We start from the raw sequence: 24,502 nt of genomic DNA, 5'->3' as shown, positions 1-24,502 counted from the left end.
TTGCCCTTATGGCCTAAACTTCCCAACACAAGATTCAAAAGTGAAGAAGTGTCTATCTCTAGAAGAGAAGCCTCTTTTACACTAAAAAGAGGAGAACGTAACTGAAAATATCTGAATATAAGTTTGAATATAAACAAAACTTAAATTGCCTAAATTCCCAGTTTGTGCTAAACTAGCGAAAGGCAATACCTCTCCATTCTTCACCACCTGTGAAAGATACAAAGTGTTATTTTTTTGCCAAAAGCTATTGCCAAGTAATTTATCCACCTCCTGTAAATAAACATTATGCCAAAGAGGGGTGCAAAAAAAGGATCCCTTTATCCCCATCCATCTTCTAATGGTGGTCCAAGATCTAGAGAATAACTTCCCAGTCATTCTATACTCTTGTTTAGCATTAATCAATCGTTCAGATTCCAGTAGCATAAATATAATTTTCAAATGGGGATCGTTTAACCAAGATCTTACACAAAACACTTTTCTCACAATGATAATATAACTAAAGCTGCCAGGCTATAAAATAACCCTTGAAGTAGGGAAGATTCAACCATCCCTGCTCCAACAGTTTATAAACAATGTTCCAGTTTTAAACTCACTCGCTTTCTTTCCTAAAGTAGATAGTTAATCATCCTCTCAATGAGTTTGAAAAACTTGCCTTTGACCCACATTGGGGAATTCCTGAGGGTATAAAGAAGTTGGGCAAAATCACCATCTTAAATCAAGGATATTCCATTGGCTCTAGACAGAGGTAGTCAAAGCCATATAGTAATTTTTTATCTCAACTTCCTTATCAATGGAATCAAATTAAGCTGAATATAATCCTCAATCCTAGCCGATATACCAAGATATTCAACTGAAACAACAACCTTCAACATTTTCAAAGACCCTTCACTTAGATAATCAAAATTATCCAATCACATAAGGGTAGTTTTTGACCAATTGACATCTAGACCAGAGACTTCCCCAAAGGAATTAACTATGCAAATAAACCTTGAAAGATGTTTGTATGGTTAATATAAAATACATAATTCGCATATAGAGAAATCAGATAGTCTGGACCCAATACTCCAAAACCCTCAATAGTTGTATCTTGCCTAGTACTAAGTGCTAGAGGCTCAATATAGATGTCGAACAAGAGTGGCTACAGTGGACAACCATGATAGGTGCCTCTGATCAACGTGAAACTAGAGGTTAAACTACCATTAAGATTCAGTCCCGCACTAGGGGAATTATACAAAAGCCTAACCATACTTATAAATTTCAGTCCAAATCCCATCCTTCCCAACACCTTCCAAAGGAATTTCCACTCCACCCTATCGAACACTTTGGAGGCGTCCAAAGACAGGATGGAGCAAGAATCCCCCCAGGAGATTGTATATTCGCAAAAAGACGGTGAAGCTTATAATGAGTACATTTATTGGGGATAAACCCATTCTGATCAGGGTGTATAATCGAAGAGAACTCTGGAGAGCCTTGTGGCCAACATCCTTGACAAAAGCTTATCAGTATTCCGGAGCAATATTGGTCTATATGACCCCATATCTAGGGGATCCTTTCCTTTTTTCAAAATTAGTACAATTACCGCTTCTGCCATTGAATCAGAGGGTACCATCCTCCAAGGATTTAACAATTACCCTCAAAAAAACGTGGGAGAATAATAATCACCATACTTACGATAAAGCTCATAGGGAAAGGCATCCAAACCAGGAGAGAAATTTACTGAACAGGCCTTTGAGGCCTCTAGCTCCTGTAGGGAAAATTCCACTTCAAGGGATTCCCTCTGTGCTTCAGTAAGAACCGGAAAATTGATGGAGTCCAAATAGGCATCCATCATATCATCAGTAACTGGTTTTATATATTTCAGAGAAGTGCCTTCTAAAAGCTCCCCTTATTTTTTCATGATTAACCAAATACAACCTATTTCTTTTTTTTTATCCTGATTAGATAATCACCTTAGCCAGGAGTTTTACTGGATGCCCAGATTCCCAAAATTGTTTAAAAAAAAATGACAGTTTACTATCATTATAGAGAATAGGGGAATAGAGGTGGGCAATATGGCCTAAAATCTATACTGCGATATAATTTTAAGCCTATGCGATATATATATCGCGATATATTGTTTTCTATATTGGGGGGGGGAGGTGGTGTAAAAAAAAAAAAGTTTAAACATTTTTTTTTTAATAACTATTAGCCTCCTTAAAGGGACACTGACAGGCCCGATAAACATATTTAGTTATTCCTATGCAGTCACAGGTCTATTAAAGTGTATTACAATCATAAGAGTACCCCCTGTCTGCATTTTAAACCATGTAAAAACAACTTTATAACCATCTGTCAATCAGCTTCCTTTATGCCCAAGGGGCGATTTTTCACATCTCTTTATGCCCAAGGAGCGTTTTTACTCCTACCTTTGTGCCCAGCCACGCCTCAACTGTCGCTTCCTAGCGCCGCCCAGCTCATTATTATTCACTGGCTGGGCGGCTTTTACAGTCCCCGATCCTCCCGAGCCGACGCAGGCGCAGCAGGAGACGCTGGCATTGAATAAGGGACGCAGGCGCACTGTGAGTGAGGGTGCCGGGCAAGTTATCCGGCGCACGCACAGAAGGTACAAGTGAGTTCAATGCCAGGGTCTCCTGCTGCATTGAACTCACTTGTACCTTCTGCGCGTGCACCGGATAACTTGCCCGGCACCCTCACTCACAGTGCGCCTGCGTCCCTTATTCAATGCCAGCGTCTCCTGCTGCGCCTGCGTCGGCTCGGGAGGATCGGGGACTGTAAAAGCCGCCCAGCCAGTGAATAATAATGAGCTGGGCGGTACAACGTTGATCAGCGGTGGGGCGGGCGATGCGCTAAACAGTGGCCGGACGCTAAGAGTGCCGGCCAGTCAGCGCACGCAAAAAAAAAGGTCTGGGGTCTGAAAGCTGAAAAAAAAAGAAAGTTTAGAATAAAAGTGAATTTTTTTTTTTTCCCCTAACTAACTTGTCCCTTCTGTCCCTGCCTAACGGTGCCTCTCCCTCACTGACCCTAACCTACCTGGAGGGCGATGGGTGCAGGAGGGTGATGGATTACGATTAGGGGGACTCAGGAGCTGGTGCTGGAGGGTGCTCGTGCAGAACAGGAAGAGGAGGGGAGAGAGGAGCGCAGGAAGTTTGAATTTCGCGCCTCTCTCCCCTGCACCAATCAGCACCCTGGACAGCAGCATTAAGCACCAGGGCCAGCACCGCCTCTTCAAATCTTCGGACTGATTGGTGGTGTATAATCACACCACCGATCGCAGTCTTTCCGCTGTCAGTGACAGCAGGGCAACCCAGAGAGAAGGCAGGGACAGTGCCCGAGCGCTGTGTATGCAGAGTGCCCGAGCGCTGTGTATGCAGAGTGCCCGAGCGCTGTGTATGCAGAGTGCCCGAGCGCTGTGTATGCAGAGTGCCCGAGCGCTGTGTATGCAGAGTGCCCGAGCGCTGTGTATGCAGAGTGCCCGAGCGCTGTGTATGCAGAGTGCCCGAGCGCTGTGTATGCAGAGTGCCCGAGCGCTGTGTATGCAGAGTGCCCGAGCGCTGTGTATGCAGAGTGCCCGAGCGCTGTGTATGCAGAGTGCCCGAGCGCTGTGTATGCAGAGTGCCCGAGCGCTGTGTATGCAGAGTGCCCGAGCGCTGTGTATGCAGAGTGCCCGAGCGCTGTGTATGCAGAGTGCCCGAGCGCTGTGTATGCAGAGTGCCCGAGCGCTGTGTATGCAGAGTGCCCGAGCGCTGTGTATGCAGAGTGCCCGAGCGCTGTGTATGCAGAGTGCCCGAGCGCTGTGTATGCAGAGTGCCCGAGCGCTGTGTATGCAGAGTGCCCGAGCGCTGTGTATGCAGAGTGCCCGAGCGCTGTGTATGCAGAGTGCCCGAGCGCTGTGTATGCAGAGTGCCCGAGCGCTGTGTATGCAGAGTGCCCGAGCGCTGTGTATGCAGAGTGCCCGAGCGCTGTGTATGCAGAGTGCCCGAGCGCTGTGTATGCAGAGTGCCCGAGCGCTGTGTATGCAGAGTGCCCGAGCGCTGTGTATGCAGAGTGCCCGAGCGCTGTGTATGCAGAGTGCCCGAGCGCTGTGTATGCAGAGTGCCCGAGCGCTGTGTATGCAGAGTGCCCGAGCGCTGTGTATGCAGAGTGCCCGAGCGCTGTGTATGCAGAGTGCCCGAGCGCTGTGTATGCAGAGTGCCCGAGCGCTGTGTATGCAGAGTGCCCGAGCGCTGTGTATGCAGAGTGCCCGAGCGCTGTGTATGCAGAGTGCCCGAGCGCTGTGTATGCAGAGTGCCCGAGCGCTGTGTATGCAGAGTGCCCGAGCGCTGTGTATGCAGAGTGCCCGAGCGCTGTGTATGCAGAGTGCCCGAGCGCTGTGTATGCAGAGTGCCCGAGCGCTGTGTATGCAGAGTGCCCGAGCGCTGTGTATGCAGAGTGCCCGAGCGCTGTGTATGCAGAGTGCCCGAGCGCTGTGTATGCAGAGTGCCCGAGCGCTGTGTATGCAGAGTGCCCGAGCGCTGTGTATGCAGAGTGCCCGAGCGCTGTGTATGCAGAGTGCCCGAGCGCTGTGTATGCAGAGTGCCCGAGCGCTGTGTATGCAGAGTGCCCGAGCGCTGTGTATGCAGAGTGCCCGAGCGCTGTGTATGCAGAGTGCCCGAGCGCTGTGTATGCAGAGTGCCCGAGCGCTGTGTATGCAGAGTGCCCGAGCGCTGTGTATGCAGAGTGCCCGAGCGCTGTGTATGCAGAGTGCCCGAGCGCTGTGTATGCAGAGTGCCCGAGCGCTGTGTATGCAGAGTGCCCGAGCGCTGTGTATGCAGAGTGCCCGAGCGCTGTGTATGCAGAGTGCCCGAGCGCTGTGTATGCAGAGTGCCCGAGCGCTGTGTATGCAGAGTGCCCGAGCGCTGTGTATGCAGAGTGCCCGAGCGCTGTGTATGCAGAGTGCCCGAGCGCTGTGTATGCAGAGTGCCCGAGCGCTGTGTATGCAGAGTGCCCGAGCGCTGTGTATGCAGAGTGCCCGAGCGCTGTGTATGCAGAGTGCCCGAGCGCTGTGTATGCAGAGTGCCCGAGCGCTGTGTATGCAGAGTGCCCGAGCGCTGTGTATGCAGAGTGCCCGAGCGCTGTGTATGCAGAGCAGGAAGCGCTATGCGCTCCCTGTTCCGGCCCGGCGGTCATGTGACCGCCGTGACCGGAGAGTGCAGAAGCTGTGTGAGGTCTTTCACAGACCTCGATCAGCCCTGCACTGAGGCTGTACAGCGCAGTATTATGCTGTACAGCCTCTCTGGGGGGTGTATTTCTCCTGTAACTGCGGCTACTATGTCAGCCCCAGTTACAGGAGAAATCAACAGTGAAAAAAAAAAGAAAAAAAAAGAAAAAGTGAAGTAAATGTCCCCCAGAGGTCTTGTATGACCTTATGTCCGCAATTGCGGACAAGAATAGGCATATTCTATTAGTGCCGGCAATGTGCGGTCCGCAAAATGTGGAACGCACATTGCCACTGTCCGTGGTTTGCGGATCCGCAAAACACGTTGCAGATGTGTGAATGGACCCTTATTCTGATTGCCTGATTAGGGGAAAAAATTCCTTCCCTTCTCCAAAGTGTGGAAAATTGGCTTCTACCTCAGTTTTTTTTTTTTTTTTGCCTTCTTCTGGAAGAACTTGCAGGATAACAGGCCGAACTGGATGGACAGATGTCTTTTTTTAGCCTTAAAAACTATGTTACTATGTTAAGACCGCTCAATATATATTTTACAATCTGTATTATCTTATTCATCTATCCAGATTCACTCATTTTTTTAATCAACAATGAAGCTTTGTTTTTTAATCCTAGTTTTTAGTGGCGTTAGTCCTCTAACAGCGCGCTCTTTTCCCAAGCATGCGCTCCTGACAGCTCATAGCATTCTGGTCGCCCAACCGTCTCCACTGTGCATGTGATGTTGGAAGTAACCACACAAAAGTGCAACAATTCATCACACGCAGCTTCTGTACATCTTTACTTCCAGCTAGGCGCACTGCAACATGCCAGTACAGTCCTTTTACAGTCTCTGACCACAATATGGACTGAATTAGAAATTAAGCTCCTCTCATCAATTACTGAGACCGGATAACGCAATCAAACATACGGTAACATACAGTACTTTGAAACTAATTTTTACTGAATCAATATAGGATTGACAGAAGATCGTACATTCAATGATCATATACTTAATGCTCTTAGCTCTCAGATGTGTATTTTCAAATTTGCTTAATAAGCAGCAAGTCTAGCGTGCCCCCCCCCCCCCCCCCCCCTTTTCTTAGGCAGGATGCTCTAAGTGCTGAAGTGGGTTTCAATCAAACCTGTATGTATTTTGTTCTTTTAAGCCTGGTTGTGGCTTACAAAATGTCCTACCCCAAGCAGATCCCCCTACATGCAAAACTGTAATCCTCTTAAAGGGGTTGTGTCACTTCAGTCATTCAGTGGCATTTATTATGTAGATAAAGTTATTACAAGCCACTTACCAATGTATTGTTATTACCCATGTTGCTTCCTTTGCTGGCTGGATTAATTTTTTTTCCATCGCATTATACACTTCTTGTATCCATGGTTATGACTATCCTACAATCCATCAGGCTGTGTTTGCACAATATAGGAAGAAGCGCTAGCCTCCTTGGTGGTTGTTACCATAGGAGCTCAGAGGCTGGTGCTTAGTTTCATAGTGCGTAGAACGGCCACCGGTGATGGATTGCAGGGTAGTGGTAACCATGGAAACAATAGTACAATGTGATGGAAAAATAAATCTAGCCAGCAAAGGAAGCTATATGGATAACAATACATTAGCAAGTGCCTTGTATTATCTTTCTCAAAATAATAAATGCTATTTGCTGAAGTGACAACCCCTTTAATAAAGTAGGTTTAGAATTGGGATACTATTATGGCAGTTTTATTGACCTTTTGATATGCATGGATAAAGATGTCCACAAAAGAGCATAGAAGTGATTAGTGTAATGTGGGATAATCTAATTGAGTCACCCTATTCTCTCTGATAGGAGTGATTGCCTGACCAGAGTAAAGGTCCTAATACACCAGATGTAGCAGTCGATTGTCAGGAAGGAAGCGTTCCTTCCAGCAATTGCCTGCTCGGTAGTGGAGGAGACCCCTGAATGTAAGCTAATGCAGTCAGTCACTCGTCCCCATACCGATTCATGACGGCAGCAGCGTTCTGATTACCCGATAACCAAGCGTATGCTCGTTCATCGGGTAATTAGCGGCAGTATTACACTGCCAGATCATCACTAATGAGCGTTCATATGAATGTTTGTTAGAGATTATCTGCCAGTGTAACAGGGCCAATATATAAATGTAAGAAAAAAAAAAAATGTTACTGGGACTTACAACTCCTTGTGCTTCTCTTCAGCCAGAATCTGATCATTTGCCTTCAAGCCATACCTATGAAGGAGGAAGAAATGTGCTATTAAACACGGAATCAAAAGAACGTTATTCTCTAACTCAACCAACTACGAGCCAAATAGTCTAGAGGAACCCTTCCATACACAAATCTATATGGATACAGAAATCTGTCATTATCTTTGAAATATGGCATTTTTTATGAAATCTTACCTGACATTCTCCGAGAACTTACACACTGCACAAAATCATGGCTTAAACCTCACTAATTCTTCAAAAGATTAAACAGATTTAGGAGATTGAAGTCAGATCTATAATAGGTTTAACTGATTAAACAGATCAAAAATATATATTTAATTACCTGATTATTTTCTGAATACTGTACACCGGATAGGCTACACACAGGGTATACTTGTGAACGCTGCTCTGTTCTGATACATACGGTCTAGTTTCTTGAATGTGCGGTTATAAATTCCACGTTCTACACTAATAACTAAGCAGCTAGGTAAAGAGCTCTCAAGCCAATGGTCATTGGAAATTCATTCTTCAGGATCTCATATTGCATCACTGATGGCAGTTTGACCTAGGGGACTACCACTAATAAGAAAAGCAGCAACAGCCATGCCATTGTATTTGGTACTGCAGCTCAGCCCATTTCAGAGTACTCTTCGTAGAGGAAAGTCTGTAGTAATAAACTAGTATTTTAACGAGACCTGTGTGTCCCTGTTGAACCTCGTATCTACTGAGCTGTACTGACATAATGCAGTCAAAGAAATAGATCCGATGTCGGGCAGGGACACACAGCATTATACATTTTTAGAATGCTGTGCGGTCCTGTGAAAGGTGCAGAGTCCATAAGAAATCGGGCTCCAACACGGAGCACGTTTCCCACAGTGGACATGCTCATCTGAAATTAGCCTGTAGTTGTCAGCATGGTGGAAAGCTCCACAAGTGTCTCCAGGCTTCCACTGTATGTGTAGTGCACAGATTAAGCTAAGGCAAGTACACTTGGTTTCAATGCATGGGTCTAAAAAAACAGTATTTCACTAGCTGTACTGGTGACAGATTTCCCTTTGCGCAGCAATCACTATTTTCAAAGCATCATCCTGCAAAGATCACTAGTTTCAGATAATGAGCAGATTTAGGGTACTTTTAAACACTGCATTCATTTGCATTTGGGCTCATGCACACGACCGTATGCCCATATTACTATGATGCTGTGCGCATCGGGTCGCCTGCAGGGCTATTGTCCCGCACTCATAAGATCATAGGAGTGTGGGACAATAGTCCTGCAGGCGGCCCGATACGCACAGCATCATAGTACCATATGGTCCCGTGCGCACGATGTATGCCGCTCCGGGACATATTGCCAGCTCACGGACCATAAGTCTCGGAGGGCATACGGTCGTGTGCATGAGCCCTTAAGGTGATGTGTTGCATTACAGGAACGTTCATTTGTTAAAGGTAATGTGTCACCTATAGATTATTTTCTGACATTTAAAACCAGAGTGACACATCCTTTTTTCTAATTTGTTTATCTTTTGGTAATTTTTTTTTTATATTCCGTTTACTAAACATGATTATGGGGCAGAAATCTTTCTTGAGCTTTTGTTAATAGATTTAGAGATATGCTTTACAGCACCCACTATGGGCGATGGACAATGGACAGGACCTAAATCGACTTCTATGGTAGAGTTTTCTAGGCATGCTCTGTGACCTGTACAGAGGTCAGGAGGGAGTAGATAAGCTGTACCATTGGTTGGTTCACATTTTATGTGCAAAATCCAAGTGTACAGCAGGAATTATACCAGAAATTAACAGACGGTAACACCTAAACCCATACAGATTCTGTTTTTACCTTTACATTTTAAACAATAGGTTTTCTTTTGTAGTCACCATTGTTGCTTCCATATCCCTCAGTTTGAGTGATTACCCCATGTGGCGAAACCGACCTCGCCACTGGGTTTTGGAGAGGACTGACTGCTGGCCTCTTGCCCCAGGATTATGGGCCATATACTAACTTTTAAACCCCTGAACCGATTCAAGTGAATTTTGGATAGGTTTGTCCCCACGTTATACTGTTTGAATTAATGTAAGTTATATGTATGGCCAATGTAAACTCACAAAGTTGTAACAATCTATAATAATTGTAACTTGTCAGCTTGGGAGGAAAATGCTGGGTGTGTTTCTATTGTGCCATTGTCCCATTGTGTGTTTAAATGGTGATGTCTGTCCTGTTGTATCTACATGTGTATTGGCGATCTCCCTTTGTTCTGAGAGATAATTGGATTGCTCCTCAGGTTGTCTCCAGACAGAGGGGAGGAGACCATGATGCATTGTGGGGATATGTTGTCCTATGTCCCAGTCTTCATTCTGGTCCTCTGGGGGCGTGAACGATTGGTTGCTGTAGTTACATTGTATGTGTTGTTAATTACTGATTGGTTGTATTTCAAACCCCTGTGGGCAGTACTATGTTTTTGGTTTGTGAATAAAAGAGGCTGTACGTGAAGTACAGTCAGTTCCTGTTTCACCTTCAACATAGAGCCTCGTCTCATGTGTGTGGGGATTGCTATACGTGTATACTCCCCTGGCTATAACTACTAGCTCTTTTAAGGGCTGTTCCTGCTCTCTGGTTTTAGGAGAGGTCCACCCACTGGAGCCTGGAGCCTTGTCGTAGGTCCAGGGTGGGTAGGAGACGGTGAGACCTCAACCAAGCTTCGGCGGTTCGTGGGGTCTGCAGTGCGTACGGTGTCAAGTGGAGTGCTTGGAGTCCTCGGAAAGCACTAGGAGCATTCATTCAACGGAGGTACCCGGTCGGGGTGCCAGGTGATCCGTTACATTGGTGGCAAGCAGTGGGATGGCGTCCTAGTGTGAGGAGAAGCAGCTCGGAGACACCGTTCGTGGATTTACTAAATTGAGGGTAACGCTAGTATCCGTACAGCGCCCCTGGCTACAGCAGGATGGAATCGGCTAGTCTTCAAACAGCGTTCCACTACGAGGATGAGGATGACCCGGACTGGAGGGATGCAGTCCGGAAAGGCGTCTGGTATGATGCCCTGGAAAATGCCCAGCGGCGGCGGGGCGAGTGTCTCCCCAGTGAGGAACAGCAGTTGCGGATGCGAGTGGCCCTGCGAATGCCCCTTCTGGGAGAGAAGCCCCTGAATGAGTGGGTGACAGAACTGGAGAGCCTGGTATGGAAGGAGCTTTGGCTAGATGACGCCTACCAGGCACTCTGGTGGTATGTGATTCGGCACTCCCCCTGGATGGCTGAGCACGACAGACCCGAGGGTGAGAATTCTGATGGCCCTGGCCTGTTGTTTGAGGCCTTCGCAGAACCGGAGTTCGGAGATGCTGGAGGGTCCCGGTTCTGGGATATCTATGACTACAGGGAGGCTATGCATGATTGGGCTACAGCGAGAGAGGTGAGACAAGACCTGGCATCTCTAGTGACAAAGGAGTGGGAGCTGGAGCAGGACTACCAATACTTCTTCAGCTCAATTCGGTCCCAATATACACTGCCAGAGAGCTGGGTGGCAGTCCCAGACCTACAACCCTACAGCTGGGAAGACCCGACTGAAGTATCCCCTGCTTCAGTACCAGCTACAGAGGTAGAAGTCCTCATAAACTGGTCCTGTGAGGAACCACAACAGGCAGGGGGAGACGGGACCGAGGTCTCTCCACCGGGATGCTGGGCAGCTGGCCCAGACCCTCAACAGCAGCCGGAGTTGCCAGGTGTGGACGCAGGTGGTCCTTACTCGCAAATGTTGAGGGACCTCACAGACTGGTCCTGGGAGGACCCACAGATGGCAGGTGGAGATGGGACCGAGGTCTCTCTACCAGTCCTACAGAGATGCTGGACGGTCGGTCCAGATCTCCAGCCATCTCCGCAGGGATACCAGGAGGAGGAGGGGGACAGCACCCCTAACTCCGATGGTGCAGATGGGACCGCGGTCTCTGCACCAGGCCTACCGGGATGCTGGACGACCGGTTCAGATCCCCCACCAACCCTGCAGGAATGCCAGGAGGAAGAGGTAAGCGATTCCTCCTCTCCACAGCCGATCTGCAACAAGGTCCTGGGGATAGGATTCCCTGATCACATCCCAGCGGAAGAGCTGGCATCTGGGCAGAGTGCAGTCGGCCTCTGCCCTCCCCTATCCTCTTCTCCAGAGCCGGACTTCCCACAGGCTACCCCAGCGGAAGCGCTGGCATCTGGGCAGAGCGCAGTCGGCCGCTGCCCTCCCCTATCCTCTTCTCCAGAGCCGGACTTCCCACAGGCTACCCCAGCGGAAGAGCTGGCATCTGGGCAGAGCGCAGTCGGCCTCTGCCCACCAAGTACCTACAGTTCCAAGCTGGAGAACCACAAGGAAGCGAGGAGTAGCAGATGCCCACTCAACAGCTGGGGACATACAGAACAGAGCCAGGCCCCAAGATTCAACAGGTCCAGTATTGGGTTGTGGTTGGACTGCCAGACTAACTCAGGTACTGACCGTGAGGTCAGGTATCTGGTTAGTCTTCCCTGGGAGGGGGAGATGTGTGGCGAAACCGACCTCGCCACTGGGTTTTGGAGAGGACTGACTGCTGGCCTCTTGCCCCAGGATTATGGGCCATATACTAACTTTTAAACCCCTGAACCGATTCAAGTGAATTTTGGATAGGTTTGTCCCCACGTTATACTGTTTGAATTAATGTAAGTTATATGTATGGCCAATGTAAACTCACAAAGTTGTAACAATCTATAATAATTGTAACTTGTCAGCTTGGGAGGAAAATGCTGGGTGTGTTTCTATTGTGCCATTGTCCCATTGTGTGTTTAAATGGTGATGTCTGTCCTGTTGTATCTACATGTGTATTGGCGATCTCCCTTTGTTCTGAGAGATAATTGGATTGCTCCTCAGGTTGTCTCCAGACAGAGGGGAGGAGACCATGATGCATTGTGGGGATATGTTGTCCTATGTCCCAGTCTTCATTCTGGTCCTCTGGGGGCGTGAACGATTGGTTGCTGTAGTTACATTGTATGTGTTGTTAATTACTGATTGGTTGTATTTCAAACCCCTGTGGGCAGTACTATGTTTTTGGTTTGTGAATAAAAGAGGCTGTACGTGAAGTACAGTCAGTTCCTGTTTCACCTTCAACATAGAGCCTCGTCTCATGTGTGTGGGGATTGCTATACGTGTATACTCCCCTGGCTATAACTACTAGCTCTTTTAAGGGCTGTTCCTGCTCTCTGGTTTTAGGAGAGGTCCACCCACTGGAGCCTGGAGCCTTGTCGTAGGTCCAGGGTGGGTAGGAGACGGTGAGACCTCAACCAAGCTTCGGCGGTTCGTGGGGTCTGCAGTGCGTACGGTGTCAAGTGGAGTGCTTGGAGTCCTCGGAAAGCACTAGGAGCATTCATTCAACGGAGGTACCCGGTCGGGGTGCCAGGTGATCCGTTACACCCCACTATGCCTACACCAAGCAAGGAACTATTTCACCTACCCTCTCAAATGGCTACCTCTGCTGACCACCTATGCACTAAAACCTTCCCCTCTAACCACACTCAGCCACCTCATGGCCTATCCTACACACACCTACTATCACTCTTGCTACTTCTGACTGCTGGAGACATCTCCTAATCATGGGCTCCCTCAACTAAGGCCTGTTTCCCATTTGCGGTAAGCAAATCCGGCAAGATGTTCCAGTTGGGAACAGCCTATCGGATCTGCCGAGAAGCAGTTCGATGAAAACTGCTGCTATCTCCCTTTTATCGATGATCACTACCACTAACTGCTCTCACTCCTCAAACCCCATACCCATTCACCTGAGCCCTACTCCTCCAGTTTATCTATCCTGAGCATTATGGAACTCCCGTTCTGTTTGCAATAAGCTTTTCTACATCCACAACCTCTTTATTTCCCAACAACTTGTATTCCTTGATCTCACAGAAACCTGGCTGACCCACACAGCCTCCCCTGTTGCACTCTATGTAACAGTTTACTAGTTTACCCACACTCCTCATTCAGACAAATGGTGGTAGTGTTGGCCTCCTCCTATCAGGTAACTGCTTGTTCAACCCATCTCCACCCTTCCTCAACCTCCTTTCTTTACTCTGTCTACTCTCCCTTCAACCTGCAAACAGCCGTCATCTACCGTCCACCAGGACCTGTTACTGCCTTTTTTTTTATTTCATTACCTGGCTTGCACACCTCAATATCCCTACTGACACATGCCTCTTAACTGCCTCCAAAATCTTATCTCTTACTTCCTTTTTTGGCCTCAGACAATAGCCTTCCATTGCCACCCACAGAGCTTGACACACAACAGACCTTGGCTCAACCCACCTCTACTACCTATCTAATCTCACTCTCCTCTCCCTCTTTGACTACAATCTTCTTGTATTCTCAACCACTAACTTCAACTGCTCCTCCAGTCCATAAACTAGTAAACCCTTGGAGGAACCGCAAACATCTCTCCATTTTACACACACACACACACACACACACACACACACACACTGACTCGCTTACCTTTGTCCACTATATCTTCCCTGCAAGACACAGACAAAGCTGCCGTTTCCTACTACACCACAATTACTTCAGCCCTTGACTGTCACCCCTATCACACAGCAGAACCCATCAAATCACTCAACCACTGTGGCACACTCGCCAGACAAAACCGCTGAGACAAGCTTCCAAAGCGGCAGAATGACACAAAAAATCCACTCCAAGGAAGACTTCATTAGATACGGACAAGCTGTTCTAAACAGGGATACTTTATTACTCTTAAAACATCTTTCCCACAATACCAATCTTTTTAAATAATTTAACTCTTTACTCTGCCCCAGTTCCCCCTCCCATACGCCTCATATCAGCCAAAGACTTTGCCTTGTATTTCAAACGTAAAATTGATCAAAGATGAGAAAGCCTCAACCAACAATCCACACACCACATCTGCTCTCTCTACTTAGGCCTCTTTCACACGGCCGTTTTTGGGTTCCGTACACGGAACCATTCATTTCAATGGTTCCGCAAAAAAAAAAAAAAAAATTTAATGTAATCCGTGTGCATTCAGTTTCCGTATTTCCATTCAGTTGAAAGAAAGAACATGTCCTATTATTGCCCACAAATCACGTTCCGTGGCTCCATTCAAGTCAATGGGTCCGCAAAAAAAAAACAGAACACGTACGGTAATGCATCCGTATGTCTTCAGTATCCGTTCAGTTTTTGTGGAACCATCCATTGAAAATGTTATGCCCAGCTCGATTTATTCTATGTAATTACTGTATATGCCATACGGAAAAAAACGGAACGGGAAAAAAACGGAACGGATCCGTGAAAAACGGACTGCAGGGGGGGCGTGGCCGACATGAGCGCACGCACTTGAGCTCTGCTCCGTACCCCGATCTAAATCCTTCAGCATCCTGACACCCTGGCTACACAGAAAGACGAGTGGCAAGTGCAGAGGAGGAAGAGGAAACCTGGGAAGACAGACATGGGCCCCAGTAAGGCACAATATGCGGCTGAAAAGCTTAAAGAATATGTCCAGCAAGAGGCCCAAAATGGCGCCGCTGGTCTTACTACGCCACGGGCGGCGGTGACAAGAGGTCAAGCAGCGCTGCAGACAGAAGCGGAGGGAGCGGAAGAACCAGAGGTAACACTCAAGGCTGTCTCTCATCAGCTCCTCGCTGCAATCTCCACCTGCCAGACGTCCCTTACCTGTAAAATCGAGGAGGTGAAGGTGGACTTGGGCCTGCTCAGACAGGATGTGCAGCAGCTCAGAGAGCGAGTGCGCCACACGGAGGACAGGGTCTCCGCTTTGGAGGACTTTACTAGGCCTCTGGCAAGCAGAATGCAGGCTGTGGAGAGGTCTGTGGGCCTGTGGCAGCAAAAATGCGACGACCTTGAGAACAGGGCCAGGCGCAATAACGTCAGGATCCTGGGGCTACCTGAGAGAGAGGAGGGCTCGGACCCAGCTACCTTCCTGGAACTCTGGTTCAAGGCACAGTTCCCTGATGCGCCATTTTCTGGTGCCTACGCAGTTGAGCGAGCTCACCGGGTTCCTGCCAGACCTCCCCCTCCTGGAGCTCCCCCAAGGCCTTTGCTGGCGCAGCTGCTTAATTGGAAGGACAGAGATCTAATTCTGGGGCAAGCGAGAAACAGTGATATATTCACTCCATCATGTTTGATATCTCGCTTGTTTCCTGACTTCTCGGCTGAGCTGCAAAAGAAGAGGGCCACTTTCATCTCTATTAAGCGGCGCCTTCGTGATATGAATCTACAGTACTCCATGGCTTATCCAGCGCGCCTTAGGGTGGTAGATGGAGAGAAGACTGTCTTTGTGGACCCTAAGGAGGCGGAAGATCGGATCTTCAAAATGCCAAGCCGTCCAGAACCGCACTGAGGATTTCGCATTTAGGACAACTGCAGGTCTCCTGAGTGGTAATGTTGTGCTTCCACGGGCATCTAAGACTTTGATTTCCTAGTTTGGTCTATGGAGTGGCCCTGTGATGCTTACAACTGCGGAAATGATACCTGCGGGTCGTTCCTATACATATGTCATCATGATTGTGGTTGTCCCCTCCATTTTACTTTCCTTGTCCTCAATGCCTGATCCCCTCCCTCCCTCCCCCCCCCTTTTTGCCCCCTCCTCTTTCTAGTTTTGATTTTGCTAAATTGCTATAACCAGTGATGTCTTATTGATATGGGGTTGAGCGGATACCTGCATAGGTTTATCACCCTAATGTACTATGCAGGTCCCCGTGACATCAGCCACGATACGAGATGACAGATGTCATCGACTATGGAGTTATTCACTCATTTGTTATCTTGTTATTATGTTATAGATGGTTCATACTGTTAAAGGCATGGTATGTAAAGCATGGTGTGATATCACGACGGGTATGCATGAGAAGGTCCGATGTCAGCAGACAAGGTTTATATGCTGGAGGATGGCTGAATTACAAGGAGACTAGATCACTAAGTCGAGATGGCTGATTTTAAGGTTATGTCATGGAATGTGAGGGGTCTGGGTAGCCCGAGAAAAAGGATCTCTGTATTCTCTCATATCAGGCAGTGCGGTCCTCATATTCTGGGTCTGCAAGAAACCCATTTGACTCCAGAGACAGGGAACAGGATTAAGAAACCTTGGGTTCAATGGTCAATAAATGCATATGGGTCTACACACTCTAGAGGGGTTGCTTTGCTTGTCCACAAGAATATCAGGTGGGAGGTCCAACATTCGGTTGTGGATCCTGAAGGCCAATATATCCTGGTGTACGCTTTTATTAACTGCGCTCCATATGTAGTAAACATTTACAACCCCCTCCCCCAGCTACTATAACCATACTCCAGGTGGTGATGGGATTTGTAGCGCAATACCCCAATGCCAAACTTCTCTGCATGGGAGACTTTAACCTAGTGATGCATGAGGATCTGGACAGGTTTCGCCCCGGGGGGAGAGTGGATAATCACACTCAGTGACACTAATATAGCTAGAATTGCGTCTGAACTTGGGTGGCTGGATATGGAGGCTGCGCTACCCTCTTCGGAGGGAATACTCTTGCTTCACCCCCGCCAGGGGTGCCCTGTCCAGAATAGATTATATATTTGGCAATGCGGCAGTATATACGGACCTTGGTAATATTGAATATGGACCACAGGGCCCCTCGGATCATGCTCCGGTTTTAGCCCAGTTTACCCTATATAATGGCATCAAGCAGAGTGTCAAGATGCGCGTGCACCCCTTTTGGTTGTCTCTGATGTCTTCTCATGACAGAGTCCCTGATCAACTCCAGGTATTCCTTGCAATGCAGGATGAGATGACGGATGGACTGCTTCTCTGGGAGACGTTAAAGGCCTATCTGAGGGGGTGTCTTAAGTCATCCATATCATATATTAAAAGGGACTCTGCGCGCAAGGAGCTAGAGCTGCACTCTAGCTGTAAGGCAGCTGAGAACTCCTTCAGGTTTGACCCCACTGATGCGAATAGGCAGGACTGGATGTTAAAAGGCAGGATGTATATGACGCATCTCAGGGAAAAGAGTGAGCGCAAGCTGTTCTTTTTGAAGCAACAGAATTTTGAGTTGGGTAGCCAGGCAGGCAAACTGCTAACCCACGTTGTGCGCAATAACAATATGTCTCCCCCGGTCATTAGAATAAAGGGCACAGCTGGGGAGGTGGTGGAATCAGTGGGTGATATACTAAATAGATTCAAAGGATTTTATCAGGATCTCTACAGATCGGAGGCTCAATACTCCGCTCAAGAGTTGGGAGTTTATCTGGGGCAGGTCATACACCCGCAGCTTGGTGAGGAGGATAGGATTTCATTGGAGGCTGACATTTCGCTAGAGGAAATTCAGATGGCAATGACGGAGCTGCCTACTGGTAAAGCACCTGGCCCAGACAGGATCCCGGTAGAAGTTAACAAAAAATATGCCGAAGTGCTAGGGCCCGAGCTTCTTAAAATTTACCAGGCGGCACAGCAAAGGCGTAGACTCCCGGATTCGATGTACGATTCCACTATAGTGGTTATTTTGAAGCCAGACAAGGATCCTTTGGAGTGTGGGTCATACAGGCCGATATCACTCCTGAACCTGGATTATAAAATACTCACGAGACTGCTTGCCTCCAGAATAAATAAGGTGATAGCCACAGTCATACACAAAGACCAGTCTGGGTTCATACCGGGACGGTCTACGTCTGACAACATTAGAAGGGCGCAGGTCATAGCGCAAGTGGGAGTGGCAGGGGATAAGCGCTGGGCCATGGCATCCCTGGATACTGCCAAGGCCTTTGACTCTGTGGAGTGGGTATACCTACTAGAAGTGCTACGCTGCTTTGGTTTTGGCCCTAGATTTATTGAGTGGGTGGAGATTCTGTACCACCTCCCCAAGGCTAATGTACTTGTAAATGGTTCGATATCTGACTCCTTTAGCCTTCACAGGGGATCCAGGCAAGGTTGCCCTCTGTCGCCACTTTTGTTTGCCATTGCCATAGAGCACCTTGCTTTAAGGATTCGACAAGATCAGGTCTTCAAGGGGATATCCATGGGCGACAGAACGGACAAAGTCGGACTTTATGCGGATGATCTCCTTCTCTTTATGGATGAACCCGAGACGACACTCCCTAGAGCAATCGACATAATTGGCAAGTTTGGAGAGTTCTCGGGTTTACACATAAATTGGACGAAATCAGCACTCATGCCTTTGTGGACACACACGTGGCCCCCTCAGTATTGCAATCTGCCAGTTGTAGACTCTTTCAAATATTTAGGTGTTGTTATCACTAGGGATCCCCAGTTGGCATACTCCCTGAATATTGCATCCCTGGAGCCCATGTTCATGGATAAATTCAGGACATGGAGCACCTTACCTCTCTCTATCATGGGAAGATTAAATCTGGTCAAGATGACTCTCTTGCCCAAAGGGTTGTATCTGCTGGCGCATGCGTGCACCCCGATATCGCAGGGTTTCTTTGCTAGCATTCATTCGTTAGTGACTAAATTTGTGTGGGGGGAATCCAGACAGAAGCTGTCCCTTCAAGTCCTACAGAGGCCCAAGCTAGAGGGTGGCGCTGCTCTACCCGATTTCTTCCTTTACTACCTAGCTGGACAGCTGAAATTCCTAACCCCCTGGGTTCAGGCATCTGACCTACCTAATGCAGAATACTATCTTAGAGAGCATTTAGGATTATCCTCTCTATGGCCTGTGCTGGAAGGACCGCGTTTTATTTCCATGCGCTTGCTCCCTATTCACAGAATGGCCCATCAGGTATGGACCGCTGCGAAGATGAGGTCGTTTAATGATATCCCAGATGACATCCCGCTATGGGACAATCCCATGTTTGCCCACTTAAAAGATTTGGAGGGAGCTAGATGGTGGAAGGCGCAGGGAATTAGCAAACTGAGTGACTTATATGTTGGGGGTAATCTGTGCTCCTCCTCTCAGCTGCAGGAGAGGTTTTAACTGCCTCGCTCTTTCTTTTTTAGATTCCTGCAACTGAGACATGCGCTAACGGCACAGTTCGGGGCAGGTGGCCGGAAAATTTCTAATTACCCTCTGATAGGAGTTCTTAGATCACAGGGCCCGAAAGGCATTATCTCTGCGCTCTATACGCATCTGCTTAATAATCGCACGCTGATGAATCCCCTTGCTGTTGAGGGGAAATGGAGAAATTCCATCCCTTCCCCATCAGCTGACGATTGGAATGAAGCGCTGCTGTCTCCAGCGCGGGTCTCCCCGTCAGTCACTTATAGGCTGATTCAGCTGTTTATCCTGCAAAGAAGTTACCTTACACCTGTTCGATTGCAGAAAATGGGTAGACTGCCACATAGTAAATGTCATAGGTGTCATCAGGAAGGGGCAGATTTTTGGCATCTCATGTGGGACTGCTCATACTTGAATAGCTTTTGGGCAGCAGTGGTAGGAGTACTGACCGCTATAGTCCCAAATACAGTGCCGCTATGTCCAAAAAGCTGTATACTCGGCATCCTTGATGAGGAGGCTTGGGGTCATCATCACAGAATACTTCTGAGTGAAACCTTATTCTTTGCCAGGAAAGCTGTTGCCCTGAGATGGATGGATGATAGAGTGCCTACGTTGGGCCAATGGAAGTCGCTGGTCAATCAGGCTGTCAGCATGGAAAAGGTTGTCTTTATCCACAGGAAGTGTCCGCAAAAGTTTTGATAAAGTGTGGGGCGAATGGTGTGCATCCCCTTTGACTGTGCATAATGCTTGTATGTACTATGTAACCGATGTATAATACTATGCTAACGTGTATATTAAGGCTATGTCTCCTCCATCATGCAACCTCCAGACGTTATTTGATCATGAAAACCTTTATACTGTATCGGATTTAATGTAGAACTGTCATGTAATGCAGAGCTAACACTGTATCTCCTGCGTGAGATATGCCCTGGATGTATTAATCCTTGTTTTCTAATGATGTAACATGCCTTTCTTGTTAAACTTCAATAAAACGAGTTAAAAAAAAAAAAAACGGACTGCAAAATACTGAAAAAGCCATACGGTCGTGTAAAAGAGGCCTAAAGGGAATCTGTCACCTGGTATGAGCATATTAAAGTGATACTACTGCCATGTACAATAAAATACCTTATTTCTTGCTGTAGTCTTCATTTTTCGTTTCATTAGCGATAAAATCCACTTTTTATGTGTCCAAGGTGCCCAGAGGGGCACTCATCCTAATCTGGAGCCCAGGAACTCCCCCTTACAGTGCCCAGCCAGCCTTCCTTCAGAGCCCACGCATGCCTCTTCCTGCATAAGTAACTGCCCACACCTGAACTCTTTGCCGCCTTCCCTCTCTGTGAAATGTCACGCAGGCGCAGTACCGTAGACTGGCTACGCGATGTAGAAGCTCCGGAGGGCAACAGCTTCAAATGTGTCACTGGGCATGCCCAGTTAATCTACCTCTCCTCTATGCCAATCCCTTCACTCCTCGCATGCTCACCACACAGCCTTTACCCTCACCCCTTTCACTTGTAGATTGTAAGCTCTTACAGGCAGGGTTCTCTCCTCCTCTGTACCAGTCTTAAGTTTATGTACATTGTAGTTGCATTGTTTTATATTACGGATGATAATACCATCTAAGATGTACTGTACCATGGAACTAACGGTGCTTTTAATTGAAATACACCGATTTTTCCCACATATGCCTAAAATAAGGCGATCACTAATTAAAAGAACCAAAAATATGATATGCCAAAGTCATATAGGTGCAGGTCCCACCTACCTCAAGAACGAGGCTCCTGAGGTGGAGAGTGCACCGCACATACTTTGATGCTCTCCATTCATTGCTATGTAATTTCTGAAAACAGCTGTGCGAGTGCACTATTTTTGGAACTCAGTGAAATGAGAGTACCTACACAATTGCGGTGCACCCTCCATTTTGAGAACCCCATTCTGAAGATAGGGGCAGAGTCCCGAGGTGGGACAAGGACCTCTGACTGATGGCATATCCTAGTGATATGCCATCAAAGTCTGAGATGGGCCAACCTGTTTAATTGGCTAACATGTTTTTTTTATATAGAAAGGGACATGGAAATTTAAAAACATCAAAAGCTCTTTACAAATATGTTTAACAAAAACTTGATAAAAAAGTAAAGCTGTTTTCTAATAACACATTCCCTTTAAGAAGGTACAAACAATGTGTGGAAAGCTTACTTGTCCAGAAAGTCTTTGTCCACAACAGCGCAGATATCCAGGAGAGGGTTTCCCATGCCAAAAAGGAGATTTTCCCTAGAAAAAAAAAAAAGGATAAAATTATAGATAATTATTTATTTCATGCATGCATGGTGTAGTAACAACATGCAACATTAACAATGCCTATCCTTGTCTGCAAAACGGACAAGAATAGGACATGTTCCATATTTTTGCGGGGCTACGGAACAGACATACTAATGCGGAGAGCACAAGTGTGCTGGCCGCATTTTTTGCGGACACATTGAAATGAATGCGTTTGCATCCTATCCGCAAAAAAAACGGACAGGAAACTATAATACGTTCATGTGCATGAGGCCTAATGCTGTGATCTTGTCAGAGGAGTTGAGGTCAGAACTGGACAATACACTACATTCAACTATCTTGTGTGTCTGGCGGCTGGCCTAAAACTTATTTTAGTAGATTAGTAAGGATTATACAAAAGGTCTTAAAAAAAAATATATTCATTTTTACGTAGATATAATTAAGTTACATTGTTCTCAATACACTTAACCCCTTCTACCCCGGTCCAGTTTTCGCAAATCTGACGTGTCACTTTATGTGGTAACACTTACTTATCCAAGCCATTCTGAGATTGTTTTCTCGCGACACATTGTACTTTATATTTGAGTCAATTTCACCATTTTCTAAATTTCTTTCTCTGCTTTTAAAACAGAATTTGTTAAGTAATAAATATTTTATGAGGTAACATTCCCCATATGTCTACTTTATGTCGGCATCATTTTGCAAATACACTGCTCAAAAAAATAAAGGGAACACAAAAATAACACATCCTAGATCTGAGTTAATTAAATATTCTTCTGAAATACTTTGTTCTTTACATAGTTGAATGTGCTGACAACAAAATCACACAAAAATTAAAAATGGAAATCAAATTTTTCAACCCATGGAGGTCTGGATTTGGAGTCACACTCAAAATTAAAGTGGAAAAACACACTACAGGCTGATCCAACTTTATTGTAATGTCCTTAAAACAAGTCAAAATGAGGCTCAGTAGTGTGTGTGTGGCCTCCACGTGCCTGTATGACCTCCCTACAACGCCTGTGCATGCTCCTGATGAGGTGGCGGACGGTCTCCTGAGGGATCTCCTCCCAGACTTGGACTAAAGCATCTGCCAACTCCTGGACAGTCTGTGGTGCAACGTGACGTTGGTGGATAGAGCGAGACATGATGTCACAGATGTGCTCAATTGGATTCAGGTCTGGGGAACGGGCGGGCCAGTCCATAGCATCAATGCTTTCGTCTTGCAGGAACTGCTGACACACTCCAGCCACATGAGGTCTAGCATTGTCTTGCATTAGGAGGAACCCAGGGCCAACCGCACCAGCATATGGTCTCACAAGGGGTCTGAGGATCTCATCTCGGTACCTAATGGCAGTCAGGCTACCTCTGGCGAGCATATGGAGGGCTGTGCGGCCCTCCAAAGAAATGCCACCCCACACTATTACTGACCCAATGCCAAACCGGTCATGCTGGAGGATGTTGCAGGCAGCAGAACGTTCTCCACGGCATCTCCAGACTATGTCACGTCTGTCACATGTGCTCAGTGTGAACCTGCTTTCATCTATGAAGAGCACAGGGCGCCAGTGGCGAATTTGCCAATCTTGGTGTTCTCTGGCAAATGCCAAACGTCCTGCACGGTGTTGGGCTGTAAGCACAACCCCCACCTGTGGACGTCGGGCCCTCATATCACCCTCATGGAGTCTGTTTCTGACCGTTTGAGCAGACACTTGCACATTTGTGGCCTGCTGGAGGTCATTTTGCAGGGCTCTGGCAGTGCTCATCCTGTTCCTCCTTGCACAAAGGCGGAGGTAGCGGTCCTGCTGCTGGGTTGTTGCCCTCCTACGGCCTCCTCCACGTCTCCTGATGAACTGGCCTGTCTCCTGGTAGAGCCTCCATGCTCTGGACACTACGCTGACAGACACAGCAAACCTTCTTGCCACAGCTCGCATTGATGTGCCATCCTGGATAAGCTGCACTACCTGAGCCACTTGTGTGGGTTGTAGACTCAGTCTCATGCTACCACTAGAGTGAAAGCACCGCCAGCATTCAAAAGTGACCAAAAACATCAGCCAGGAAGCATAGGAACTGAGAAGTGATCTGTGGTAACCACCTGCAGAACCACTCCTTTATTGGGGGTGTCTTGCTAATTGCCTATAATTTCCACCTGTTGTCTATCCCATTTGCACAACAGCATGTGAAATTGATTGTCACTCAGTGTTGCTTCCTAAGTGGACAGTTTGATTTCACAGAAGTGTGATTGACTTGGAGTTACATTGTGTTTAAGTGTTCCCTTTATTTTTTTGAGCAGTGTATAATATTGTTTTAGGACATTTTAAATTTTAATAGATTTTCTTCTGCAACACATCACGGGTTAACAGTCAAACCAAATTTTATATCCGTTACCCGGATTCTGCAGTTTACAGAAACAAACTCACTGAAAAAAGTGGCCTAAATGGGTGGAAATGCTCCAAACCCAGACACTGTAGTGTGTCTAACCGGGGGAGCAATTCCTCCACATGCGGTCCGCAGAACGGCAATCCCCGACAAAAAATGCGTACAATGGAGCATGACGGGGCGGACCACATGCACCACAAGGACATCTTACACAAAATAAAACAATGTGCAGATGGAAAAAAAACATACAAAAAAAAAATCACTGCAAAAAATGCACCAAAATGATACGCAACTGACAATACTAGCCAATTCCTCAAGCCGATGTTAAAAGCTGAGAACTTTGCCAATAACCTCCAGTCAGGAACATATCAAGCCCCTCATGCACCACGTCACAGTGTCTCAGCAAGCATGGGGTCCTACCACTAAACTGCCTTTGGTGTGTGAACAGGGTCCGAACAATGCTAGAAACCAACTCACAGCCAGACTCACATGCCTCCATAGTGGTATCACCAATGCACTGT

The 24,502-nt window shown here is 47.1% G+C and overlaps 1 protein-coding gene across 2 annotated transcripts in view; it reads right to left on the bottom strand.

Annotated features, from left to right (window-relative positions):
- ADK (adenosine kinase) overlaps positions 1–24,502 on the bottom strand; it is a 448,015-nt gene that overhangs the window by 330,250 nt on the left and 93,263 nt on the right. For both annotated transcript variants that reach the window (XM_040434741.1, XM_040434742.1), the window contains exons 2-3: positions 21,528–21,602; positions 7,364–7,417 (exon numbers count right to left, since the gene is read on the bottom strand). In XM_040434741.1, coding sequence (XP_040290675.1) covers positions 7,364–7,417; positions 21,528–21,602 — 129 coding nt within the window. The remainder of the gene's footprint in view (positions 1–7,363; positions 7,418–21,527; positions 21,603–24,502) is intronic.

Source organism: Bufo bufo, chromosome 6, assembly GCF_905171765.1.
Source record: "Bufo bufo chromosome 6, aBufBuf1.1, whole genome shotgun sequence".
NCBI classification, from domain to species: domain Eukaryota; kingdom Metazoa; phylum Chordata; class Amphibia; order Anura; family Bufonidae; genus Bufo; species Bufo bufo.
The sequence above is the reverse complement of the archived record's forward strand: the minus strand, read 5'-3'. Positions and strand labels throughout refer to the sequence as shown.